This window comes from Eublepharis macularius, chromosome 13 (genome assembly GCF_028583425.1).
Source record: "Eublepharis macularius isolate TG4126 chromosome 13, MPM_Emac_v1.0, whole genome shotgun sequence".
Taxonomy (NCBI): domain Eukaryota; kingdom Metazoa; phylum Chordata; class Lepidosauria; order Squamata; family Eublepharidae; genus Eublepharis; species Eublepharis macularius.
In genome coordinates, this window is record NC_072802.1 from 73,336,620 (window position 1) to 73,363,188 (window position 26,569).

At 53.1% G+C, this 26,569-nt stretch overlaps 1 protein-coding gene across 4 annotated transcripts in view; it reads left to right on the plus strand.

The window, feature by feature from the left end:
* Nucleotides 1-26,569, plus strand: part of MYO18B (myosin XVIIIB) — a 128,996-nt gene that overhangs the window by 96,279 nt on the left and 6,148 nt on the right. For all 4 annotated transcript variants that reach the window (XM_054996169.1, XM_054996167.1, XM_054996168.1 and 1 more), the window contains 7 exons: nt 488-604; nt 934-1,017; nt 2,276-2,413; nt 3,825-4,010; nt 12,868-13,001; nt 16,254-16,295; nt 17,803-17,970. In XM_054996169.1, coding sequence (XP_054852144.1) covers nt 488-604; nt 934-1,017; nt 2,276-2,413; nt 3,825-4,010; nt 12,868-13,001; nt 16,254-16,295; nt 17,803-17,970 — 869 coding nt within the window. The remainder of the gene's footprint in view (nt 1-487; nt 605-933; nt 1,018-2,275; nt 2,414-3,824; nt 4,011-12,867; nt 13,002-16,253; nt 16,296-17,802; nt 17,971-26,569) is intronic.

A 26,569-nucleotide genomic window follows, 5' to 3' on the forward strand; every position in this document is an offset into this window, starting at 1 on the left:
GGGGTGTTTTTCCCAGCTTTAAATGGCCCTTAGGATTTGCAGGGGTTTATCTTCTTGTGGGGGGACATCCTGGTGACATCAGGCAGTGGGCTTGTTTACTCCAGCAAGGTGACTTTCCAGGAGGTCATTTGAAGACCTGGCAGGGGAGACACCATGATCGCCAAAATGGGGAAATGGCACCATGGGAAAGGGTTGCTCCCCTCCCCTCCCCACCACAGCTTATTTACAAATTTCACCTACTGGGAAGAGCTGTTTTAGGGCCTCAGGGGTTGGCCCTAATAGGACCTTTCTTCAGCAGCCAGGCCTAGAGCTTGTTGCAGAAATTCACTGCAGCGTCTGTGCCTAAGAAGTGTCTTGGAGCCCAGCTCTTCTGCCTCCTTCCGAGACTGGTGGGATTTGCAAGGATTCTGCCACACCCTATGGTGGTGGTTGTGAATTCGTTTCCACACCTAATTTCTGAAGCGTGTGTGGTTCTGTTCTGCCCCAGGTTGATGAACAGTTGTATCAGCTGCAGCACGAAAGAGCTGATCTCCTGAAGCGCATCGAAGAGGACCAGGAAGACCTGAACGAGCTGATGGACAAACACAAGACCCTGATCGCTCAGGTAAAGGGGCGGGGGGACACAAGCCCCAAGAAAGCTTGGCCAGCATCTCAGGAGAGATGGGCAGGTGCGCCTTCCCTCTCTGGGAAGTTGCCACTGCCTCTTGGGCAGCCACTCCTCCCTACGCTCAGCTGCCAGCCTCATGAAGCCATGGGTCAATTAACACACGTGTGGCACAGAGGGGCACTGAAGTCCTCTCACTCACCTGTGCGGTTGGTGGACTCCAGAAAGACCGCAAGGCTCCAGAAAGACACTCCCCCAAACATGTGCTGCTGATAGCCAAACTCTCCACCACCGCCGTGTATTTTTCGAGCTCTCCTCCGTTTTCGCAGTCTGCAACAGACATTGCCCAGATCCAAGAGTTACAGGCGCAGCTGGATGAGGTGAAGACGCAGAAGCACAGCCTGCACGAGAAAGTAAGCCCACTCCCAATTTTGCAGTGTCTGTAATATTCAAAACTGCAGAAATTCTGACCTTTGGTTCTTGGTACTGAGATCTCCCAGGGCAACAGCTTAATTAATTAATTAATTTATAGCCCATTTACCTGCCTGCTGCTCGAGGCAGTTTTGTACTTGCCGTTGGTGGCCTGGCTTGAGGACAAGAGTTGTCCTCCACAGCCGGCCTCGTTACATCTGCCCTGCCTCCCTGCTCCCCTATAGACCACTGGAGGTCTTTTGCAGGTTTCTTTTTAATAATAATAATAATAACATTCGATTTATGTACTGCCCTTCAGGATGACTTAACACCCACTCAGAGCAGTTTACAAAGTATGTTGTTATTATCCCCACAACAATCACCCTGTGAGGTGGGGAGCTCAGAGGCCAGTCTGAATCAGGGATGTGCTTTTAGTAGCTTCCCCGTTTAATTTAGTCTTCTGTAAGACTTTTCCCTGCGCGTCCATTTTTGTAACACATTTTTTAAAAATTTCATTGGGAAATTCCTTCCCAGTGGAGCTGCCCCTCCTTCAAAGGCAGTCACGCTTCCTGCTTGCTGAGTAGGTAGAGGCAGGTCCTTGCCTACCGCATATCATTGTAGGGGGGGCCTCATGCCCATAGACAGCCAACAGACAGCCTGTGAGTGAGGGGAGTGTATCCCTTTCCCCCTCCTGCCTGCTAGCCCCCCCTCCATTTCATTCCTCATTTCTCTCCCAGCCAAACTCTCTGATGGGGAGAAAAATACTGAAAGCAATGAATGACAGCCAGGCCAAGTGGCCGAGGAGGAGGCTGGGCTTCTGTTCTGCAGCCTTCTCCCCACCTCCAGCTTTTTTTCTGTCTCTCTTTCGTTCCTGGGTTGCCCCGAGTACCAGCTTGTATCAGGGGCATGGTGTGTGTAGAGGGCAGAAGGCCTATTGCTGCCACCCCATGGCCAGTCCTTAAACATACCCAGATGTCTGGGCGCCATCCTACTGGCTGACCTCTTGTACCTGGACGGGTCTGGTCCAGTCCAGGGTGAGTGTGGCTTTTGCCTCGATCCGTCCCTTCCCCAGTCTTCCCACGCTGTATAGGTGGATTTCTTCTTTTTGTTGTTGTTTTATGAGATCAATATAAATGGATGTTATAGCTTTGAACTGTGATCCACTTGAAAGCCCATAACTTCAAAATGCAGAACTTAAACTGTAGGAAGGAGATCAAGTGGCAGGAAGGCCTGATAGGTGCCCTCTTTTTCTGGACTCAGCTGCAGGCGGCTCAGACCCGGTTGGCCTACTTGGAACAGTCGATGGTGGAGCGGTCCATTGTCAGTCGCCAGGAGGCCGTGATCTGTGACCTGGAAAACAAGATGGAATTCCAGAGGGTTCAGATCAAGCGCTTTGAGGTGCTGGTTTCTTGCACTTGCTGAAATGGGGTGTGTGTGTGTGTGTGTGTGAGCCGCTGTCAGCTGAGTACTGGTGCCGCAGGAGGCATCAACGGTCCCAACGAGGAGGGGTAAAAAGAGCTGGGAGTGGTGGAGAGTGCCCTTCAAGTTATAATTGGCTTATGGCGACCCTTGGTGGGTTTTCATGGCAAGCGACTAACAGAGGTGGTTGGCCATCGCCTTCCTCTGCAGCCCTGGTCTTCATCCAACAACTAACCAAGGCTGACCTTGCTTAGCTTCTGAGATCTGATGAGATCTTGCTTACCTGGGCTATCCAGGGCAGGGCCCAAAAGATATCAGACAATAACTATACTGCTGGTTTCACGGAGGCTTTGAGAACTGCAGTTCAGTGATGGGAGGCCACGTATCCCTATCAGAGAATCACAACACCTTCATCAGATGACAGTTGCCCCCATTCTTTGGGAAGAAGCTGAGGCAGTCAGACACCAGGACCCTTCTGTGGTCTAGCCATAGCCTTTGAATCCCCCTCCCCAAGTCTCCGGCTTGTCCTGCCTCGCTTGGCCCTGTGATGACCCCCTGCCGCTCTGCCTTGCTTTTTGCCACTGATCCTCTGGCTGCTGCCCTGCAGTGTGCCTACAAAACAGTCGTGCTGACAGCTGTGTTTGTTGCAGTCTGGTGAGCCCCTAATATGCCTGCTTGAAAGATGGGTGGGGTTGGGGGAATGCAGCAGCTCAGGACAGAGGGAGGAAGTTGCTGTGCACTGGGACGGATATGGGCCATTTTGATAGAAAGCTGCTGGTTTCCTGGGCATTGATTCCCACTGCTGCAGCGGGTCGAGCTCTGACTGTTTTTCCTTCACTGACAAATCTGGCCATGGAGACCGAAGACAGTGGCCTCCGCCCCTTCTGCGTGGGGCTTGGAACTTGGGCTCAGTCGTCTGTCCTCCTGCGAGGACAAGGGGCTCAGAGCGCAGGGTTCCCCTTCCCCGGTAGCTGTGAGGAGCTGCAGCAGAGGTTATTTTGCTTCATTGGTTCCGGTTTTGCCCGCTATGGAGCTGGATGAAGCACTGGATGGGGATGGCCAAAGATGTTGGGAATGCATTGGATGGACCCCGTAGTGGTGCCCCAAAGCATGGCTCTTGAGGCGGGCCATCCCACTCTGCCCCAGGACAATGGCACCAACGCCCGAACTACCAGCGCCTCCCGCTCCTGAGATTTTGCCGGTTGTTGCTCACGCAGGCAAGACTTGGCAGTCAGAAGGGCTAGAAACCTTCCTTTTAAAATAGAAATGAAAACTGCTTTTCTCAGGGAGCCGAGTTCCGTGCCGTCTCCTGCGCTTGGGCAGAGCTGCGGACTGGACTCAGGGCTGCTGGGTCCAGCACCTCCTCAGCTTGCGGTGGGTCTCTCTGTAGATGCTGGTTCTTCGTCTTCGGGACAGCGTCATCAAGGTGGGGGAGGAGGTGGAGAAAGCGAAGGAAGCGGAAGTGCGAGAAAAGGAGAATGCCCGCTACTACCAGCTTCGGATGGAGGAGATGAAGGCAGACCTGACGGAGCTGGCACAGAGGGAGCTGGAAGCCAATCGCAGGAGAGTGGAGCTGGTAAGGGGCGATGGCGAGGGACAGGCTGGGGTCCTGGGCTACCCGGGGGACTTGCAGCAGCAGCAGCAGCAGCAGCAGCAGCAGAAGGTAGATGGAGCCAGGGAAAGGCATAGGAAAGCTAGTCTAGAAAAGGGCTGGCAAGCAAGCTTGTACATGCTGCAGTCCTTCAGTATTCCAAGCAACACTTAGAATTAAGAAAAGTGTTGATGGCCTCTGAGTGCCCCGAGCCATACTGTCAGGTCAGGACCAACTTTTAAAGGCATATAAACGCCCCCCTATTTTTATTTATTTATTTATTTCCATTGTTTATAGTCCATCTTTCTCACTGAGACTCAAAGCGGATTACACAGTGTAAATCAATATGTTCCACAGCTGGGATGTTCAATAAACAATGTAGTTGAGCATATAAATGCAAACTGGCAAAACTTTAAAACAAGCATCCAGAGGAGTTAGCCATGTTAGTCTGTAGTAGCAAAATAGTAAAGAGTCCAGTAGCACCTTTAAGACTAACCACCTTTACTGTGGCATAAGCTTTCGAGAGCCACAGCCACAATAAAGTTGGTTAGTCTTAAAGGTGCTACTAGTCTCTTTACTATTTTAAAACTAGCAGAAACTCAGTACAGAGCTAAACAGAGCGTAAGCAATCCGAAGACTGACATATTAAACAAACCACCCAGTAGGATCATACTTACAGCAACAGACAGTATACAGTAGCAAAGTCTGTGGTTCTTATACCTTTACTGATGCATCCCTTTGAGACAGCTTCCTTCCTTCCTTCCAGGGCAGCCCTCTTATCTGTGTAAGAAAGCCTTTTGAATAATTGTTTGTGGAAAGCCAGGCGGGTGGGGCTTTTCCTGCCCTCTTCAGACAGGCTGTTCCATAGGGTCAGAGCATCACTGAAGCAGACAAACCTACATGAATGCTACCGCTGTCTTGGTTCCCCTACCCCATCCTCTCAACAAGTCAGCACAAGCCCTGCAACGTTTCTCGCACCTCTAATGACCCCGTGGCTTGGATTTTAGTGGGGGTTTGAAGGGGAGTTGGGTGGCACATGACATATGGCTATGTGAAGCTGTCTTCTGTTGCGTCAGCCCCTCGGTTCATTGAGCTCCGTCTTGTCAGTGGTCAGAGTGAAAGACTAGGATCTTGGAGAACATGTTTACCCATAACCATTTAACTACAGCAGTCAGGCCCCGGTTTAGGGCCTCAGCTGCATCACCAGGCGATGTGGATAAAGGGGCATAGAACTGGGTGTCCTCCGCATATGTATGACGGTCTGCTCCAGTTCCACGGATGGTTTCTTCTATGGGAGTTTGAATAGTATGGGGGATAAGATGGAACCCGCAAGGCAAATCCCACCGTGATGGCGCTCGGTCTTCAGCAGCAATCCTCTGAGGGCCCAAGTAGTTGAGGCGGCATCCTCACTGCTGGACAAGGATGCCTTCACATCTGGTTTGGCCCTGAGATTTGCCCGTAAGGAATCGTTTAAACCAATCCAAGGCAGAACCCCGAACCCCAACTTCTGTTTCCGGAAGTCTGAACCGGGTGGAGTGTCGAATGCTGCTAAGAAATCCAGTAGGAGCAGCAGAGAGCAGAGAGGCAGGGCCCTTGTTGTCCACGTCCAGACAGAGCCCACTGACGGAGGCCACAGCCCAGCCTGCAGCTGGACTCAAAGGGGTCTTGGGCTGAAGGTCATCCAGGAAGACCCGGAGTTGTTCTGCCGCTGCTCCTTCTGTTGTCTTCTTGCCGAGGAAGGGCAAGTTAGAGGCCAGGCGATCACTGCGCGCATCACTCTTCCCCAGGGGTGGTTTTGTAAGGAGCCACAAAGACTGAAAACTGGAGGCCTCCCTCCGCCCCCAACACCAGATCTCCTTGCGCAGCCTGCCGTTTTGGCCTTCCGGTGATCAGCATGTTGCGCAACAGCGTTGCTCTTGACAGGAGAGACGTTCTTGCTAATTGCAGAAGTGCGATCACAAGCCTGCCTAGGGTGGCTCTGCACTTTCCCGCCTTGGCTTCTCGCCTGCACGCTTTAATGGCTTCTCAGCTTTGGCTGCAAGTTGACAGAAGAAGCAGAGGGCCGTTTCGTACTCCTGGAAAGGGCCGCCCCCCCTCCCCGCCTCCCAGCCACCAGAAGAAACGAACAAGCTCCGGTGTTCTTGTGCGGGAAGGCAGGGGGGAGAAAGTGACACAAGGCGCCTGCTGAGTGTTCGCTTGCTCATTGGCAGGAAAGCTTATTTTCCCAGGTGATTCACATTTGGTACGAACGTAATTCTGTATCGAGCCCGTCCTTCAGCCTGGCAGCAAAGAACCAGCACTGACGGGCGGGCTGGGCCCGTTCCAATGGCTGCCTTTGCGCAAAGAGGGGGCAACTAGCGGAAGTTTCGTCTCATCTCACCTGAGCTCTTTGGTTGCTTCAGAACAGGCAGCAAGAGGTGCTGTTTACCGTTTAATAACAGGTTGGATCGTCCAGATCTGTTCTTTGAGCCTCTTTCTCCCACAGAAAGTGCCATTCTTAGCACCAGGGCCCTGTGGCCTCTAACCCAGGAACCCCCGAGGCTGAGTGCTGGGGCAAGCGCCTCGCAACGGTCTTGAGCTCACCTTAGAACAGGCACACACTCCAGTGTAGCTCTGTAAGAATGCTTTACTAAAGGATAAAAATAGGGTTACATTGGAGAAAAATAATAAATTGCTAAACCAACTACATCTTGCTAGAAAAGTGATTGAGACAAAGAGAAATAAAACTTCAGTATACAGCATCACTTAATTGCCCCCCCCCCCACCAATAAACAGGTTGTCCAATAGAAAACCCCCTAATTCTACTTCATTATGCTTAGAGACTCCCATTTCTATGGTGGGGATCCAGATTCGAGGCCTAAGTGGTTACATGCAAGTAAGTTTACTAATGAAGTAACACAAAACGGTTTCACTCTTTCATGACTGAAACGGAAACACTTGCTAAAATCCCCACAATGAGGCCCAGCCCCCCCAAAAAAGCAGTAATCACTGCCTGTCCTCTCTCCTCAGGAAGGGCAGGGCATTTCGGTCCCCCCTTCCCCAGAGGGTTGGACCGCTCCCCCCAAACCTCCTCCTGTTTGTTGGCCCTCCAGACTAACTGAATGGCCACTGTCAGAGACAGGAAGCTGGACTAGATGGGCACCCACGAGACACCCCTGCCTCTGCCCCATCTCTGTCATCTTTCCTGTATAAAACAAAAAGACTACTGGCTGGTGCCCCAGATATGGGTATCTGAAGAGGGGGGCTCTGGCGCCTTAAAGCTCTCACCCTGAAAACCTCCTTAGTCTCAAACCGCTGGACTCAAGTCCGGGGCTGCTCTAGTGCAGACTAATATAGCGACCGACCTAAAACCGTATTGCGTCTGGGACCCTTGCTGATCAGCCGAGGTCCCTACGGCTTTTGTGCCAAGAATGGGGAGGAGGGAGGGTTCTGCCACTCGGCAGAGACACTGGCAAGTCCGCCCACTGCCGTCTCAGCCCAAGCACCAGAATGCCGGTCTTGTAGCTGCTCATGCAAAAGAAAGCTGCCAACGCGACTCATCGTTTCCTCTCCTCTCTGCATGGCCTCCCTGGAACTAGATGTCCATTTTCTTGTTGCGCAAACCGGCTCTAGTTCTGGCACTTTGCCAGAGTGTTTCTCCTATACTGGTTGGAAGGCAGAAGATGATGTGCGTGACCGGTGGCCGAAAGCAGGATTTGCTGGGGGGGGGGGCAAGGATGTGTTTCTGAGGTGAGGGCAGTACCTTTAGAAAGGAGATGCCAGTGGGGGTGGGGGTGGGGGGAGCCCCAAGAGTGGCCAGTCGCACATCTTTGCCAGGACCCCCTGAGGCGGGAACCCCCCCATTTGCACTTCCAGGAGGTTCTTCCCCCCCCCCCCTCCTTTCCCAGCCCGGAGGTAGATTTGTGCAACTCCCACCTCAGCAACAGCATTAAATTGCCTTTCCTACTGAAAATAACTGCCTCCACACTTAACTTACCAGGTTTTCAAACAATCTGACATGCCTTGTAATAATCCTTGCCTAACATCTCCTGCATACAAAGTAGGCCTGTCTGAGCAGCATCAGCTTCCATTTCAGGACTAATTCTCTGTTTCCAGACCTTCTTTAAAAATAGCCTTTTGTGTCTCCAGGAAAGCTGGAGATCTCAAGAGTATTTGTGGTGGTGTCATTATGAGCATAGAAACATACCTTATGTAAAGAACTCAGCACTGAACCTCTGGCCACAAAAAGAAAAATATTCTCTGTCTTGGACTTTGTGAGCGCTCTGCATGTTTTTCCACAAGCAAAGTCCACACAGGCTTGACTGTCAGTCTGTCTCGTAGGGAGCTCATGACGTCCCGATCAGTGTAGGACTCTGACCACTTTCCCCAGTGGATGTTATGGCTGGGCACATAAGGATAGCGCTGTCCAAAAGTAATCTCACAAGCAAGCGTTTCCCCCCTGAGTCCGGACCATGTGGTGTCAGCCATGGGATCCCACAATGAAGGAAACAGGGAAGGTCCCTATTAGGAAAGCAAATTAGGCTGAGGGTAAAGGAGCTGCCCCGTCGATCCGATCCGGACTTTGTTGTGCACAATGTATGCAGACCGCCCCCCTTCACTCAGGAGATGAGGCTGGGGGCCAGACCAGGGCCGTTGCCAGATGGCTTACCTGCACCCGGAACGTCACGCCACGTTGCGGGGAAAACGCGAAATATCGCGTTTTCTCGCGTGAGTTTTGCGCAACGTCGCGTGATGTCGCGCAAAACGTGGTGCGACGTTCCGGGTGCAGGTAAGCCATCTGGAAACGGCCCAGGACTGGGTGGCAAATGAGAGAGGCCAGTCTTTCAGGTGGCTGCGTGGCTGTGAGCTTTGCCTCTTGTAGCCCCCTGCAAGCCACACCCACACAGGGCAGGTACACCTTCCGTGTTGCACAAGCCTCAGGGTCCCTCCCCCACCCCCAATTCTTGTGTGTTTCACTCTCCAGTCCTGCTTCCATCCACCCAGAGCCCAGACACCTGAATCTCTTTGACAGCTTGCAAACATCACAGCCTTCAGCTTCCACCAGGAGGCTGTAACTCAGAGATCCCCCCCACACACACACACTATTTATGAGCGCCATGAAAAAGTGGCAGGCTGGCATATGTGGGCATCTGCAGCAGAGAACAGGAATTGTTTCGCTAATGAAAGCCCTGGAGATTGCATTGTTTGTTAATGTTTTCCAGATTTGGAAAATTGCTTGTGAGCCTTTTATATTTTGCATTGAATCATGACAGAAGGTGGTGGCAAAATTTCCGGATCTTGCCAAATGGTTTCTCCCTTGTTGTTGGCATGCCAGTGTTCTCAGATGTCAGGGAGAAGCAGAGGGAGGGGAGGCTCCTGAGAAAGACCCCCGACAGTGAAGGGCAACGAACGGTATTTTATCTTTGGGGATGGGAGGGGGGCGGCATGGGGAAGAATTGGTTTAATAGCTTGCCTTTATCATGGTGTTGAAAGGACTGAGTTTGTTTGCAATCAATAGGTTGTTTTCCTTCCCTCTTTCTCGCTTACAAATTGCCCATTACAGCTACCCTTCTCTGTTAAGCAGGGTGCCCTTCCTGAGAGATGCAGCCTCTCCCTGCCAGCATCAAGTGGCTCGAGCTTTCTCTGGAGGTGTTCTTTACACAGACATTTTAACTCTTCTCTGGCCATTGTTCAAGTAGCTCTTGCCCACCCTGTTTCAGGCTGCTGGGGCCCCAGGCTTGGCAGGTGGGCTCCAGCCCTTGCATAGAACTTATTCATTTATTTATTTATTTATGTGGCTTATTTATAGTCAGCCTTTCGCGCTGCGACTCAAGGCGGATCACACAGTGAGAGTCAATACGGTCAACAGGACGTTCAATCAGCAATGCAGGAGGGTGTGGGCTGCAGAAACCTGGGAACAAGCAGAAATCCAGTACAGAACTGAAACAATGGTGAAACACAATGGAAGCAATTTGATGTGACATAATAACTGCAGTAACAGACAGTGCACAGTAGTATAGGTGCAGACCCTGTCCCTTTATCGAAGCAGTGTGGTGCAGGGGTTAAGAGCACGGGACTCTAACCTGGAGATTTGATTCCCCACTCCTCCCCTTGAAGCCAGCTGGGTGAGTCACAGCTCTTTCAGAGCTCTCTCAGCCCCACCCACCTCACAGGATGTTTTGTTGTGGGGATAATAATGACATACTTTGTAAACCGCTCTGAGTGGGCGTTAAGTTGTCCTGAAGGGCGGTATATAAATAGAATGTTGTTGTTGTTGTTGTTGTTGTTGTTAATATCTCCATACACACGGTCCTGTTACTTGTGTTAAAAAGCCTTCCTGAATGATTCAGGTGTGCACAGTTGGCAGGAGGTTCGGAGAGTGGGAGCTTTCCTGACCTCTTCAGGCAAACCGTTCCATCAGGTGGGGGCCGCTACAGAGAATGCACGTGTACAGGCCGCAGTTGATTTTGCCCCTGTGCAGGGTGCAGGGTGGCACCTGCAGAAGAGCATGTTCAGGTGAAGGAAGCTGCTGTGGTGCAGCCTAGGGAGAGGGGTGCTCTCGCTGCTATGGGGGGGGGGGCGGCGCTGAGGCTGCCTCTGTGTTCCCCTGCGTCTCCCTCTCCCCAAATGACCTTTCACTTCTCCTGCAAAATCAGGTTATTAGCAGAACACTGCAGCTCAGATATTGTCAGGAGCTAGGGGGAGCCTGCATACCACTCCCCTTCTGCAGTCACTCCGTTGGCTGCCTACCAGTTCCTGGGCTCAGTTCAAGGTCTTGGCCATCACATGCAAAGCCCTTGGTGGCCGTGGTCCCTCCTAAGTGCAGGGCCGTGCTCCATCAGGGCTGCCTGCCCCCGGCCATGAGCCCACGGTCATGCGTGATGAAAGAAACCCACATGGCGGCGTGATGTTCTTGTGTTTGGTGCTTCTCCGCTTGTGCAAGTAGCTGCCATTGAACTGAAGCACAGACAGGGACAGAGAGAAAGGCAAGAAGCTCTGGTTTTCCCCAAAAGGTACCAGAGGGAGATATCGAGGGCGGGGGGAGCCCCCCGTGGAGGGAGTGTCCCTAGGGCTGCAGGCCGAGAACTGTTCTGCTAGTTCGCCTGCCCCAGTGCTGAAATCCTGCATGGGTGGGCGGTTGCCCAGCTGAGAGGGGGCTTTTGTGCCCAAGTGGTGTTCTCCTGGCAAAGGCTCCCTCTTGACTGGCTCTTTCCAAATGTGGCTTTTACTGCAGGCCTGTGGCACACGCCCTGACTCCCTCAGGATCTCTGGTGTGTGTTGCCGTGTGCAAAGCTGGCCCGCGGGGCTTTGGCCAGATCTCTCAGGGCGCCAGCTCGTGTTTTTCCCAATGATGGATGGATACACATCCCTTTGCTAGTTGGGTTATGGAAGGGGACTCTATTTGTGGAAAGCCAAAGCTGGGCCTCTCTCCCCCCAAACCTTCGAGGGCTTGGGCATCGTCAGGAGCCTGCCGGGATCATTTCCCAAGCCGTGTTGCTCTTCTCTGCCACCCAGAGTCTAGCATCTTTTCCCTTAATGGCTGACGATCCCTGCCAACCGGGATCTTCCGTTCCTTCCTGTGCTCGGTGACTGGCTGGGATCCCCAGACCCGTGTGCACTTCATCACTCTCTGGGTCACCACGGAGAGGGCGATTGCCCAGCTAGTGGCTTCCGTGGTCTGGGAGTTGAGGGTTAGAAACATCGAAACATGGAGCTGGAAGGAACTCTGGTAGCATCCAGACCACATTTTGCCAACTTGTCAACAAGAGTGTCACGTGGCACCTTTACCCAAATCCTTTCTGTGCACCTTCTGTGTCTACGTTGGTTTCAAGGGGAGGGAGGGACTGAAATCCACTTCGGAACCTGTTTGGGTTTTTTTTTTGGAACACAGAATACAGAAAAAATTGAATGAACGTATAAAACCTAGGAATGAAGAAGCGCCCCCCCCGCCCCCCCCAACCAGTTCCCTTGGTGGCGCATGCAAATAGAAGCCATTGCATAAATTAGCATCTTGTTGTATAAAAGGGCCCATTGTGAAGAACTGAATGCTGGATTGCCTGTTCTGGTGCTTTTAAATAATAATGAATCCCTTTCCTTTGTCAAGTGAAAGCTCTTGTAAGAGAGTGCTCTCTAAGTGCTTGAAACCATGCACGGCCCTTCAAACGTGCCCCCACCTGCCTGCAGAGAGCCAGGCCCGTCCCTCCGCTTCCTTTGGGAGGGGGCTGCTGCCTTCGCTCCCCTTGTTGCGCCTCCATCTGCCCTGGTCTAAAGGAAAATGAGGCCAGTTCCACAGAAGTGCGTGGAGCAAATCCCTCCCCCACCACGTGCCTGCCTTCCTCTTTCCCTCCCGCTCTCCATGGGACTGAAGCGGAGTGGATCAAGGAAGAAGGTGCAGAGGTGGAGAGAGTTGCTCCCTCCCCATCTTAATTCCCGGCCTCAGTTGCCTGTTGTGACAGTTCCGCCTCCCTCCCAGCGTCCCTGAGTTGAATCTGGGCTTTAGTTCTTTTTGTGCCTTCTGCTCCTTCTGTGGAGTCTCCAATCTGCTCCCTGCCCTTCTGGGTTTGTTGGCTCTTCAACCTGCCAGCATTTTTTTGCAGCCTGCCTGACTGCAATGTTTGATTGGGGGGAGCTCATGCTTTCCAGCGGGCAGAGTAGACCCGTGAGCCGGACCCTTTCCTTCGCAAGGCCCTGCAGCTTCTCTCTCGTGGCACTCGTGCCCGGAAAAGGCCACGATGCTCAGGCACCAGTGCTCAGGTGGGGCACGGCTAGGGCTGGGCAGAGGGGGCAGCTCATCCCGTCCCATCCACACCTCTGAAGCCACGTTACGGAGCTGAACACTAACCCCGAACTCTTGTCTCACTAGGAGAAGCAGGTGGGGGAGCTTTCTGCAGTGAGGCAGACGCTGCAGGCAGACCTCGAGACCTCCATCCGGCGCATTGCGGACTTGCAGGCCGCTCTGGAGGAAGTGCAGTCAAGTGATGAAAGTGACACAGAGAGGTGAGCGTGCTTTCGTGGGGCGAGGTGGGGTGGGGGTCTGCCGCCCTGAGCTTCAGCACCTGCCCCAGGTTTCCTTCTCTTTAAGCTGCCTTAGAAGCCCTCTGGTCACCATCTGGGATTGTCCAGCTGGCCTTGGCAACATGGCTACAAGTGCTTGGTGCTGAAAAGTCAGGTTGCCAACTCCTGAACTACACAAGAAAGCTGGGCCCAGGCCAGGATCTGGTCGATGGAACCCAACATAGGTGAAAAGATGGAGCCCAGTGGATGAGAGGGAGGTCAATGCGAGCGTTATCCAACTAAGATTTAGAGCAACTCCTCCCCCAAGGTGTGTGTGTGTGGGGGGGGGAGTGACAGAGTGCCTTGCCTCTTTTTCTGGAAACTGTCCTGAAAACAAACAAAAAGGAGGGCATGTTTCTAGTTTGTTAGCAACCTTACCAAAACTGCACCCGTCCCATGCCAGAAAAGGTGCATTGGGAGAAGGAGAGCATGGCTCTTGCAGGTGCTTCTGCCTTTTCCTGGTGCAAAATCTGCCCTGCATCTGCAAGTGATGACAAGAGAGGAAAGACCAACCCCACCCCCACCCGCTCAGCCGCTCCTCTCCTCCTGAGAGTCATGAAGCTGTGAGGGATGTGGGGGAGCCAGCAGCCCAGGCCAGCAGGCAGGGAAGGACGAGGGCAAGACGCTTGGGGTGCCGTTCTTTGCGGGCTGCACTGGCGGACTAACCCTTGCTTCTCCACCAGATCTGTGCCGTCGAGTCACAAGCCACTTATGGCAACCCCAACCAGGGCTTTTTAAGGCAAGTGAGAAGCAGAGGGGGTTTGCCGTGGCCTTCCTCTGCAGAGTCTTCCTTGCTGGTTCCCTGTCCAAGTACTGACCCTGCTTGGCTTCCGAGATCTGACAAGATTGGGCTGTGCCAGGCTGCCCTCCCTCCCAAGATCACCATAGTGGACCTGGTTTTATAAACACAGGCCAGAACTTCCCTTTCCTAGCCCTGGTTCTCTGCCCCACTCACATACATACCTCCTTTTGGACACACAGAACCTTAGATGTGGTGAAGTTGGACCCAGGCGTTTCCTTGTGGAGGACTTGGGGAATAAGGGTGCAACCGGTCACCATATCTGGGCTGGGTGAGACTGACTGGGCAGTCCTGAGGATCTTGTTTTTCCCCATTAAGTTTGCAGCTTGGCTTTTTTGCTTGAGTGACCTGGGCCTTGTGCTAGAGAGGGCAGGCGGACAGCAATCTGATTCTGCATTTCCAAGGGGGGGTGTTGATCTATTTTGCTAATTTTATTTATCTATCTGCATATCCAACAAAGACCAGGGTGCAGAGGCAGGCAATGGCAAACCACCTCTGTTAGCCTCTTGCCATGAAAACCCCACCAGGGGTCGCCATAAGTCTGCTGTGACTTGATGGCACTCTCCACCACCACCGCTACCTTGGATAGCATTAATGTTTGAAGGACTTCCCTGTTGATAGAGGCAAAAACCTGCCAGCCCGGATTCCCCCTCGGGATGGCTTGAAGGCGAATCAAGCCTCTTCTGGAGTCTTGAGGAATCCGTTCCTGGGGCAGCCTCGTATCAATAGCTGAGCTGTTGCTGTCACTCTCTCAGAAGATATCCCTGCTGTTGTTGCTTGACATGCCACTGAGCATGTGCAGAGTGCCACTCCCTCCCTACGGAGCACTCTGATTTACTCTGCAGTCATCTGAGATTGGGAGGCAGAACCTTACGGGGCAGAGGCTCCCAAAAAGACTTGGAGAGTGCCTAGCCCTTGAAAACTGGCTCCCTCGTGGCTGGTCTTTGATATCCCTTCCCAACCCAGTCCTGCTCAAGCAGTTGGAATGGCTTTTGATGAGCAAAATCAAAGTCAGGAGCACTCCCTCTTTCCCCTCCCCAGCAGTCTTCTCCCGGGGGACCCATCTGGGACCGTCTTCACAGTCATTAGTCAGTCTGACAGCTTCAGAGCATGTATCTTTTCTGCTGGCGGCCCCTAGATAAGGACCGTGCTGGGGATATTTAATGAGAGGCTCCTGGAAACGAATGGCTCCCGGCTTGCAGGGGTGGGTGTGCCTTGGACCTGCAGAAGGCCCTGAGGCAGAAGCTGTGACCCGACGGCCTCCGGAGCGAAGACGCAGGGAAGTGTGTCTCAAAGCAGTCTGTGCCTGGGGCCGCCCCTCACTGCATCCTCGGTCCAGCTCCAGCTACTGCCACACAGCATAAGAGGACAGAGCATGTTGGTGTACTGTAGTGGCTAGGGTGACGGACTAGGATCTGGGTGGCCCGGGTTCGATTCCCCACTCTGCCACAAACCTACCTCACTGGATTTGTTGTTAGGAAAAAATGGAGAGGAGAAGAGAACGATGTATGCCACTTGGGGTCCCTGTTGGGGAGAAAGGCGGGGTATAAATGAAATAAAATTAATTGGAAAAGTGGAGCTGTCCATAGTTCCGTACAAACAGAGGCTCTGCTGTTCATGGCAAAACAAGTGCTGGCTGGCAGCCGAGAGAATTAATTGTGCTGCTCTTCAGCAGTGGATGTGCGGGCACAGTCCCAAGAGCTGGCTTCAGAGGAAAAGCCTGCCCCATTAAAATGTTTTGAGCTGCGTTGCCTCTTGCCAGCCCCAATTTCATACCAGCATTCCCGTTTCTCCATGCCAGTTTCATCCTCTCCCTTCTTCCTATACGAAACGAATAAAAAGAGGTAAACAGAAGTAGGCATATCCCCAAACATGAAAGCATGGCGTGGTTACAAAGCGAACTTCCTCCATAACGCCAAACATTCCTCTTTGCCCTGCCCATGATGATTAAGTTTAAAGCGCCCCCCAGAAATTCTTCCGCTGCTCTGCAGGAATAAGGCCCTGTGCTGGCAGCGAAGGAGTCCTTTTCCACGGCCACGGGTTTATTTGTTTGTTTACATCATTCACCTGTCTCTCTGGGCTCAAGGCAAATCAGAGGTCACTCGGCAAGACAGTTAAATCAACAGGAATGGGGCATCCACTAAGCAGTGCAATAGGATTTGGTTAGGGTTTGAAGTTGCACCTTTCCAGGCAGCCGCAAACCTTCCAACCATTTGTGGAGCTGTGATGGATGGTAAGGCAGTCCGACCCCAAGGAAGAAGTCTCCGTGAGGCCAAACAGATGAGGAAGAAATGCAAATCCTGGCCCCAGCCCCAAGCCACGCAGGGGCCGGCTTATGGTGGTGTTTAATCGTGAAGCACCAATAAAGAGTGACGCCCCCTTCCCTTTTCTTATAGTGTCCAGACAGCTCGAGAATCGCTCAGCTCAAAGCAAGAGACGTAAGTGAACTGGAGGGGCCCTGGCTAGTGTGGGACTAGAGAACTGGCAGCCATGCAATGCTTGCTTGCTGGATGGAATGCTGTACATTGGGAAGGGAGATGGTGCAGGGAGGGCCTTGGATGAGATACTGGGGGATTTCTGAGGGGTTTAGGCGGGTGGCCATCTTGGTCTGCAGTAGAACAGCAGGAGTCCAGTGGCACCTTAGAGACCAACAAGGTTTTCGGAGTGTAAGCTTCTGAGAGTCAAAGTCCCTTCTTCAGATATGAGCAGGAATGGAGATCCCTGAGCGTTCCTATCCCAGCAAAGAAAGATGTCATGATATGAAGGTTCCGTGGTCCACTGCAGCCTGACCAAGGCAGAAAGGAGCATCTGTAGTGAGATCCGAATCCCGAGAGTCTGTTCAGCCCAGAGGGGGGGGGGGGGGCCTTGTTCGGCACCTGTGAATGGACTCCGTTTCAGCAGTCCCATGTTGTGATCCTCCCTTGAAGTTTCTCTGTTTGAGGACAGCTGCTTTTAGGACAGCAGTGGAATGTCCTACAAGATTAAAATGTTCTCCCACTGGTTTTTGAGTGTTGTGATTTTGAATGTCAGATTTATGGCCATTTATTCTTTTGCGAAGGGACTAACCTGTGTGACCAGTGTAGAGAGTGGAAGGGCGTTTTGATAGCTGATATAACACTGGAAGATGAACATAGTGGAGGAACCTAAAAGAGTATCGCCGGTGCCATGAGGTCCAGCGATTGTGCTGTCGGAGTAAATATGGGGACAGAATTGGCATCTTGGTTTATTGCAGGCCCTGATCCCAGAGTCTGCACCAGTGCTGGGAAGTATGTTATGAGTGAGAAGTTGTTGAACCAGGGCTTGTGTGTGTGTGTGTTGTGAACTTTAAAAAAAGTGGGTGCCCTGATTCCATTTTTCTGTATACAGTTATTGATATTCATTCTTGGCAATACAGGTATTTATGAAAAATGAAATCCTGTTCTCAAGTCATGGCTGACTTATGGCAAACCCTTTACACAATAAATTTATTCCCCTGGAGAGATTCCCTTGGGGTGATAAATAGTGGGGTGCGAGGGTATGGAAGATGGAGGCAGGATCCAGTCCCCAGACTAGTATCTGGGTCGCCGTGGGTCACTGCAAAAGGGTGGCCCTGTGAGCCTGTTGTAGCAAAATGGAAGCGAAGTCCAGGGACAGCTTAAAGACTCACAACATTCAGACTGATTTCCACATTTTGGAGGAAGTGAGCTGTGACTCACGCAAGGTCATCTTGTAATAGATGTTCGCCCGGCTGGTGCCACTGGACTTTGGTTTTGTTTAACCTTGGGTCAGCTATTTTCTCTCAGGATAAAAAAGGGGAGAGGCGAACCACATGCCCTGCTCCAAGGTCCCTCAAGGCAGGGCAGGATAAATGTGTGATGGCTAAAGCTAGCCAAGGCCCAGCACACGCCAAGCTGTGGCTCTGCTGCGCCTGCTGCTGAAGGGAGGCTTTCTGGGCTCTGTTTGCAGGGAGAGCCAGCTCAGTCTGGGGTCCACGTGGAGCATAAACCTGGAGCCGGAAGGAAGTGTCCAGTCATGGTCGGGTTCGGCATCTGGCTGGTCCTCTGCATCAGGCGCGAGTCTGGCCGGATCCCTCTTGAGACAGCCTGCAGACAGCCGCAGCGCGCAGAGCCTGAGGTGAGAGGGGCTGCCTCTGGGGGGGGGGGGGGCTGTGAGCGGGGACGTCTCCTGAGGCAAGGGCAGCATGCATTGCCACACGCTTGAATTGCACAATGGGGAGGGATGTTGGGCCCTGGTGGAGTCGCATCCTGCTGAGGGCGAAGAACGGTTGCCTGGTAATGATCTGTGATTTGGAGACGGCACCTGCTTTGCGCCCTCCTGGTCCCGAGTTCCGCCCCAGCCATCACCAGGTGAGCTCTGTTTGGCGTTTGCGTTTCCCCTACCTGAGGCCTTGGAGCACCGCTGGGCGTCAGAGGAGGCTGCGCACCCAGCCCTTCCCTGCTGCAGCTTCTGGTACTGGGTGTCAGTTGGGCCTTTGATTTTCAGTTCGGGATGCTCTGGCCAGGTGAATTTGCTTTTTTGCATTCAGGGTGGCTGTACCTCGTGGTCTCACAGAGCTCACAGGCGCCGTCCAGTTTCTTCTGCGTGTCCGCTCACTCTCCCGTCCCCCTGCACCTCCTCTTGGGCATTTGGCGCACACTCAGCCAAGCCGCCACGTGCTCTCTGCCTCTTCCTTGGGGGCAGGGGGTGTCATTCTTCTCTTCCTGCCAGTGCCACCCCAGGGAAGAAATCCCATTTCAGGTCTGGACCTTGGCATGGCAATCCCCAGTGAGAAACTGAGCCAAGTCCTACCTGAGGGGCAAACCGGAAGCAGAACTCCGTAGCTTCCCCGCCCAGGGTGCCTCTCCTGGAACTGCCTGGCAGGCTGGCCTCTGCCTGCTGGATGCTTGGTCGTGCACAGGGCTTGGGTGAGCTGTGCACTTCCCGCCCTCACGCTGCGGCCTTAGCGGATGCAAGGGACTGTGCGGCCTCATGCAGGGAGCGTAAGCTGTGCTGGCTACGTCTGATCAGAGCCAAGACCCAGAAGCAAATGGGTAGGACAGGGAATAAGTTCTGATGCTCGGGGTGGTGTAAGGGCATTTCCGGTGTTTTCCCTGGTCAGGCTCCCCTTTCAAGCCAATCCTTCCCCTTGTTTTGTTTTTGCCGACTGCATGCAGGCAGCCCGGACCCCAGCTGAGCAGCGGCCGCTCTCCCCGCGCACACTCACCAGCTGCACCGAGAGCCTGCACAGAGCTTCCCATCAGACCGGGCTGACTTTGGGGCACTCCTCCATCGCTTTTGCCCTCATATTTGATGGAAGTTTTCTGACGATCTTCCATGGCAGAAAGTGGGGGGGGGGGGTTCAAATTCGCTCTCCCAGGTATTAGTCCGGTCAGTGCCCGGTAGTGATTTGAATGTCAGGGGAAGATCTGGGAGGCCCGGGTTGGAATCCCCAGCCTGCCACGGAAGCTTGCTGGGTGACCCATTGCCACTCAACCGAACTCATAACACACTTAGCCTAGGAGCCCCATGAGACATTGCGTTTTTGAAAGAATCGGGTCCAGGTTCGGCACACGCGACTCCCTCTCCCCATGACTGCTTTGCAGCCGCAGGAAGAGTGAGCCCGCTCCCTGGAACCCGGACTCAGCTTTTAAAAAACGTAGCGTCTCATTTGGCCCCAACGCACAGGGCTGTTGTGAGCATTGAATGGAGGGGAGGAGGAGGAGGAGGAGGATGCAAGCTACTTGGTGTCTGCACTGGGGAGAAAGGCAGGGCATAAACCGAGTCAAGATATATCTAGCCTCTGCACCTCACTGGCTCTTGGTCCGCTCTGCCCTGAGAGGCAGCCACCCTCCGGGGTCTCGGGCAGAGAGCACTTTCCTGCCTCCTGTGACCTGAGGGGTCCTTTTCCCTGGGCATTCTGAGGACTGACCCTGGGACCTTCGGCATGCAAACCAGCACCCCACCTCAGAGCTGAAGGCACTTCCGTTGCTTAGGGCCACCCCAAAGGTAGCTCTAGAGAAGCTACTCTCTTTCTGACCTCCTTGCTTGGTAATAATGGGTGCAGGTCTACATTACAGGGCTGCTTGTAGTGTTTGAAGTGGCATTGGGTGCTTTGTATGCATCGTCAAGGTGATCTGCTGTACCATTAGGGTTCTTTCCCTACACATTCTGCCTCAGGAACTGGCGGGGTGAGTGTGTGTGTGTGGCTCCTGGCAAGTCGTCCGGCCCGCCTCCTCTTTCCAATTCCTGCAGTTCTGTAGGAAAAAAACCACTGCAGTCCGTAGGGCACAAATCTGACCCTGCTTTGGAAACGGAGGTTTAAGAAATCTCCACATATTTGGCATTTCAGATTCTTTAAAGAGCGCCAAAGCAGTGGCATTTGCTCACAATCCAGGTCACTTGCTGGTATTTCGCTCCTGCAAAGGTTTGCAGGTCTTTTGAGAGCAAACAGCCGGAGGATTCGCCGCCGTCTCCTATTCCTCAGGGAGCGTCTCTGCGCAGGGCCCCCCCTGGGAATGGGGGCGGGGGGGGGGGGCGGCAGCAACAGATTTGCCCCTTCGAGGAGCAACTGGCTCAGTCCACACAAATTGTGTGTCACAAATGCATGTACGGGAGCCCTGGCAGTCCCCCTCTTCTGGTAAAAAATTTTAAGCTGTCGCCCGAGAGGCCGTCCCTTGCCCCAGGCAGCAACTAGAATAGTTAATGCCCGCTACTTTCAGATGTTCAAAGTGCTTCACATTCATTGTGTTGTTGTGCTCTTGGCAAACATTCTGATGTTATAGTTGGGGGGGGGGGCTGAGTCTGAGAGGGAGGGGTTTGCCTAAGGTCACCTAATGGGAGAGGAAAGACTTGAACTGGAGACTTCCCGGGCCAGTTACTTCCTTCACCGCCCCTCCCCCCAGCTCCGGCCCACCTGGCAGAGGCACCTTTATCACTGGCTTTGGCGAACATGGCTCTGGACCGGGAAACTTGAACCAGGGTGTGAGGGGGAGATGGGCGGGAGATGGGCAGTCGGTGGGGGGGGAGGCCCAGCTGGCTGCTAAAAATTGCCCAAGAGCTGCTTTTCATTTTCTTTCTCGAAAAAAATTACCATTACAGCTGCTTTCCTGTACCACATTTTGTACGGCCCCAAATCCAAGGCGGTTTCTACCCAAGTTATTTGCCCCGGGTTCCATGCTGTTGGGAAGCAGGGGGGGGGGTTCCTGCTTCCCCACAGCATTGCAGCGCATTTGTGCCCCTCTTGGGGTTCTCCCAGCTTTCCCCCCCACACACACACACACACCCATTCTTTCCCAAGCCTGCTTTGCTACAAAGTTTTGGGAACAATTATAGCAAAGCCTGGATGGGTGGCACCCGTGCACAGGTCGGGGGGGGGGGAGTTCAGGCTTCCCTGTCCGCATGGCAGACGTTTCCCCCACAGCACTGACAGCCTCCCTCTGCCACGTGGGGACTTTTGATCCGTTACTGGACATCATGACATCACTGTAACATGCGAACAGTGCGTGTAACGGGGTCTCTGGATTCCCAGCGTTTGTTTTTTAAGCTAAGTGTATCTCTTTCTGGAGATATAATGAAAGAGACCAGAGGCTCTTAAAAAAATGCAAGCTGGGAATCCAGTGGATTTGGTGTGCAGCTTGCTATAACGTCATTGCTGATTGGCTATCGTCCCAATGAGCCAGGAGGGGGCGGGTGGCCACGGCCGGGGCAGGGGATCCTGCCACGTAGACACCCCATTGCCGCGGTACTGTATTGGCTGCTGGGGCAGCAACTACACAGACTGGATCCCCTCTGGAAAACACTCACGTGTGGGGTGCTGCTGAGAGGTAGGTTAAGTGTGGCTGCTGCGGGAGGTGGGATTTAATGGGAGGAGACTCACCCTGACCCCGTGTTACGAGGTTGCGCCCGTCAGAACAGAAGAGTGTTTGCTGGCTGTTGCTCTTGTTTGTCGTCTAAGCAAAAAATAATTTTGGCTCCATGCCAGGAGTGCGTGCGTAGGCAGGACTCGCAAGCATTTCTGCTGGGTGTATCCCAGAACTTTGCTATGCCAATGAAATCTGAACAGTTCTGTGGGTCTTGAAAGTTTGCATAATGCACAGAATATTAAAGCATTTTTAAAAGGTCCTCATTGGCTAAAGAGCTTAGCAAAAGCCTGCATGGTCCCCTATCCTGTAGTGTATTTTGTTTTTCCCCAATGCAGTTTGCAGCTTGACTTATTTGCTTGAGTTACCTGTGCATTGTGCTAGAGAGAACAGGTGGGCAGCAAAGCAAAAACTTTTCTGGGAATGACTGGGAAAGGAATGTGTCTGATACCAGTGGACATTTCATTAAACTGGGTTCACATGTGGAAGGGGGGCTTGCCCTGGGCTAAAGAAGTAGAAAAGTGGCCCAGCAGAAACGCATTTTGTAACTGAAGATGTTGCTGGGGCTTGAACATGGGATCTTCTGTATGCAAAGCCGATGGCCCTACCCTCCATCATAGTTTAAAAATTCCTGGCATTTTGTGACTAGCTTCCACAGCAGCCATTTTCTGGTGATGCTGACGACCCTTTCTCAACATTCCAGAATTGCTCACAGGTTTGAAGATATTGCTGGAGACATGTAGGGCATGTTTGCTGTATTTGTTTAAACGTGCCTGATTTTGGCCACAATTAATATGCTATATGCTATAATGTGTGTGGTGATGGCTCACTCTCGATCTCCAAGTGATGACAGTTTCAGTGCAGATAATACACTTTATTTTCTTTAATACTAGATTTGTGTTTTCTTCAATACTAGATTTGTGTTTTCTGTTTTCTGTTTTTGGCTATCATTTTTTGCTACCTCTGATACATGTGCTAAGGTAGCAAAGCGTGTTGCAGTTTGCAATTCTCTTTCACGCACACTCACACAAACTGGATTAATTTGCAACATTACTGGTAGAAAACTAAGTCATTTAAGTTTCATAAACATGCTAAGTAGGAAAATTTTATACAGTAAGTTATAAATTATGCATTTTATGATGCTCACTGTTAGAGAGACTGAAGAGGAAAGAAAGGGGGCAGCAGAAATAGGCTCTTTAATTATGGAGGAAAGTCCCGTGTGTGGAGATCATAGACTGTTGTGACATTAGTGGGCAGCAGACTCGAAAGCCAAGCGCTCTGCGTTCCATCGAGGGGACAGCAGCAAGCATCTCAAGGGACTGGTGCCAGAAAGGTGGAACAGGCTGCATGGTGGGCGATGCGGATATTGAAGGGCAAAGCATCAGACCCAGGAAGGTGGCTGCCATGAGATGGGACGAGCCACAAGTCAGGACGAAAGTCTGCACCTCAAAGCACCCCACTTGAAGCAAGACAGAGATGCCCTAGGTTGTGTTCTCCGGGGATCATTGATGAGAGACTCCTGCCTGGGGAGGCTTCACACCTGTCCTGCGCCTGGGTGGATGGCCTCCTCAGGTGTTGATTACTTGGCTGGCTGGCCTGGGAGGGAGCTTGGAGCCCGGAACACCAGGCTGGTTGATCCAGAGCTGAAGCTCTGCCAAGCGCAGCCTAAATAAGCTGAGGGGTGATCTGGCTCAGCGGCTTCTGCCCGCAGGTGTCAGCAGGTCTTGGGACTGAGAGCCTTGCTACAAGTGACATTTTACACGTGAAGGATAAAGGATCGTTTTCGCAAGTCTTTCTGGGAACTGAAGTTCCTCTCCCCGACCCCTTTTCCTTCTGTTCCTTCCCCTCGCTGCCTGAAGAGACAGAGAAAGCCTGCGGCAACAGCAACTTTTGCAAATCGTTCCTCCAGCCACAAGCCTGCTCTCAACGATCTTTGGGGCAGGCAGCTGCAACTTTCTCAGCTTTCTCCGGAGCATTCCTCCCCCTGCCCCCCAGCAAGACGATTTGCAAAAGCTGATGTTGCCGTAGGCTCTCTCTGTCTCTTCAGGCAGCCATTCTAACAAAGAGGGGAAGGAACAAAAAGGAAAAGGGGTGGGGGAGAGGGACTTCAGTTCCCAGAAAGACTTGCGAAAATGATCCTTTATCCTTCACGTGTAAAATGTCACTTGTAGCAAGGCTCTGAGTCTCGGCGGTGCCCTGGCCATGGTCCTGCAAAGCAGCAGCACGGTCAGAGTTCTGACCCGCGCCGGCGGAGAGACGGTGCGCTGCCATCTCTGTGCTGCTTCCGCCCTGCTCCTTTGCTGAGGTTGCTGGAGGGGCTATCAGCCCTGGCTCCTATCCTGTCTGGTGGGGCCTCAGTGGTGGTCTCCGAGGCAGGGGGCAGGGGCTCACTCGTAGGCTCTGGCAGAGCGGCCCCTGATGCTGCGGGTGTGTGGTTCGCTGGCGCCTCTCCCGCACCAGGCCTGCCCTGGCCCCACTGATCCTCGGGGCTTTTCCTCTGAGCCCTCCAGGTCTGTGTCACTGGCCTGGTCAGAGATCTGGCCAGAGAGGGTCAGGACGACACCAGATGCTCATCCTGCTCTGAGGATGGGGTGCGGGCTGTAGGCTGAGAATTTTTAAGGGAAGGAAAACTGGAGAAGATGTAAAAGAGATCGAAGGAGGGTAGCTGGGGGCCCCGTTGTTCCTGGACACAGGCTGTCCGCAAGGCCCCTGGCCTCCTGTGCGTATTTGGTCTGACCGAAGCTGTACTCCCACCCTGCTTACATGGAACTGCCGTTCTTCAGGTCCTGGAGTGCATTCATTCTGCATGGCTGGCCACGCACGTGCCGTGCAAAACTTGAACCCCCCCCCCTCCCCGGCCCCAACGTGTGCACATGATATGAGCAAGACCTGCTGCTGTGCTCTCTGCCGTGGGGAATGGTTCAGGCAGGCAGCAGAAGTCTTTGGGGGCCCTCCCTGCCTGTGGGGGTGTTCTAAATTAACTGGTGCACCTGGAGGGCCTGGCTGCAGACCCCGAGGTAGTGGCTGCGGCTGTGCCCTGCACATTCGTTTGAGCTGAGGTGTGGCAACATGTGCAGGGAGTGGTGAAGGAAGGGTCTGGCAGTCACAAAGGGCCTGGGTGAGCCGGAGAACTCAGGGGAGAAGAGGGGGGAGGCTGGGGGAGGGAGCTGCCTGGAGGGAGCGGATGGAGGATGAGGGCAGGGTCCAGCAGAACCAAGTGAAGGCTCAAAGGCTGAGGAGAAGGAAGGGGGCAGTGAGGGTTGGGAAGGAGGAACGTTGGGCTGATTGGAGCTCAGTTCCTGTTGGATGCCTGCCCTCTGGTTGGATTGCCAGAGGGCCCCCTCACACACACACACGCACGCACACACGAGTGCCTGTTTCCATGTGGCTCACCTCCCCCCCCCCCCCCGCCCTGTCCTGGAATCCCACCTCTCCTCTTTTTGTCCCTGGCCATGCCCTGTGCTTCAATTCAAGTACAGATATTATTGCATAAATGATTTCAACGAGCATAAGCATAATCACCCTAATTACTGTGTAATCTTCACTAATTACTGTTGTATGTCATTTGCTTTGGTGTAGATTGCACACTACAAAATTCCATTTGGCTTAAGGACGCCTTCGGAGTCTCCTATTGGATCTTAGCTTGCCGTTTTTTACTTGGGAAGTGGGGGGCGACCCAAATTCCTGGTTTTATGTAGAGACCGAGGACAGCATCTTATTGCTTGGTGGTGAATGGCCGGCCAGGGACGCCTTTCCACTGGAGTGGCTGAAACGAGGACGGTGACTTGCCCATTTCCAGTGGATCCCAGCTGCTGGTTCTCTAGATCTTGGCCCGCTTCCTGGGTTGCTGGAATTCCAGCAAAGACCTCTTGTTGTGATAGACTTGAGAGACGTTCCCTTATGTGCTTCCCTTGAGTCCACAGAACCTGAGTTTGTTCTAGGTGACTGTCCAAGAGGTACAGCCAGAGCTGCTCTTCACCTGAAGGCTTTTTGAAGCCTTTCCTCCTTCTGTTACTCCTTCTCTGCAGACCCTGGAATATGAGGCTGCTCCTCTTGGAGCTTCTGGTCCCGAGTCTGCTGCGCAGGACGCTTCTGCTCAGGGAGTCTGCCTTTGCAAAGCAGAGCTGAACTGCATAAGTGATGGCCAATTTACACCACGCTGCTCAGGCTCCAGGGCTGTTGTTTTGGAAAGAAAAGGGGGGGGTCATCCCTTCCCAGTTAAGAATGAAGCCTGTTTTTGATTTTTAAAAAAGCGGGGGGGGGGCATGCTGGGGAAAGGATGCTGAGGGATGGATGAAGCTGTTAATAATCCTGACAGCTGCCACAAGCATTTCCTAATTGCTCAAGCCAATTTGTATCTCTGTCGTCTCCCAAACAGCCCTGTAAAGTAGGCCAGTATGATGGTCTCCATGTCACAGAAGAGAGAGAGGTCCAGGGGGTGGGATCCCCTCCTGGGAAGCACTCGGGCGCATTCCCTTTTTAAAAGGTTGGCTGTTACTTACGCGGCTTTTGTTTGTTGGGGAAGCAGGCTGCTCTCTCTTCTTTCTCTTCTCGCCTCCGTTCAGAGATCGAGTTAACACCAAACCCATCAGTGCTGATGCAGAGGAGCATCTAAGAAGGGGCGGGGGGGACTGAAGGAAGACGCAACCTTTTCGGTGAATCGGAAGGAGGGATCCTTCCCAGCACTGCCAGAGTGTCCGGCAAAGACCATGAGCAGATTTAGCTGCGCCCCAGGGCTCTCCCAGGTCCCTCTCACATCCCTTTGTGCAGTCTGCATGGATCCCCCCCACCCCCCCACCCAGAGCTTGGAGCTCTGAGGAGTTCGAGCTCCTGCTCGGGTCCTTTGCTCCGGCTCAGGGCAGGGCAGTGCCAGC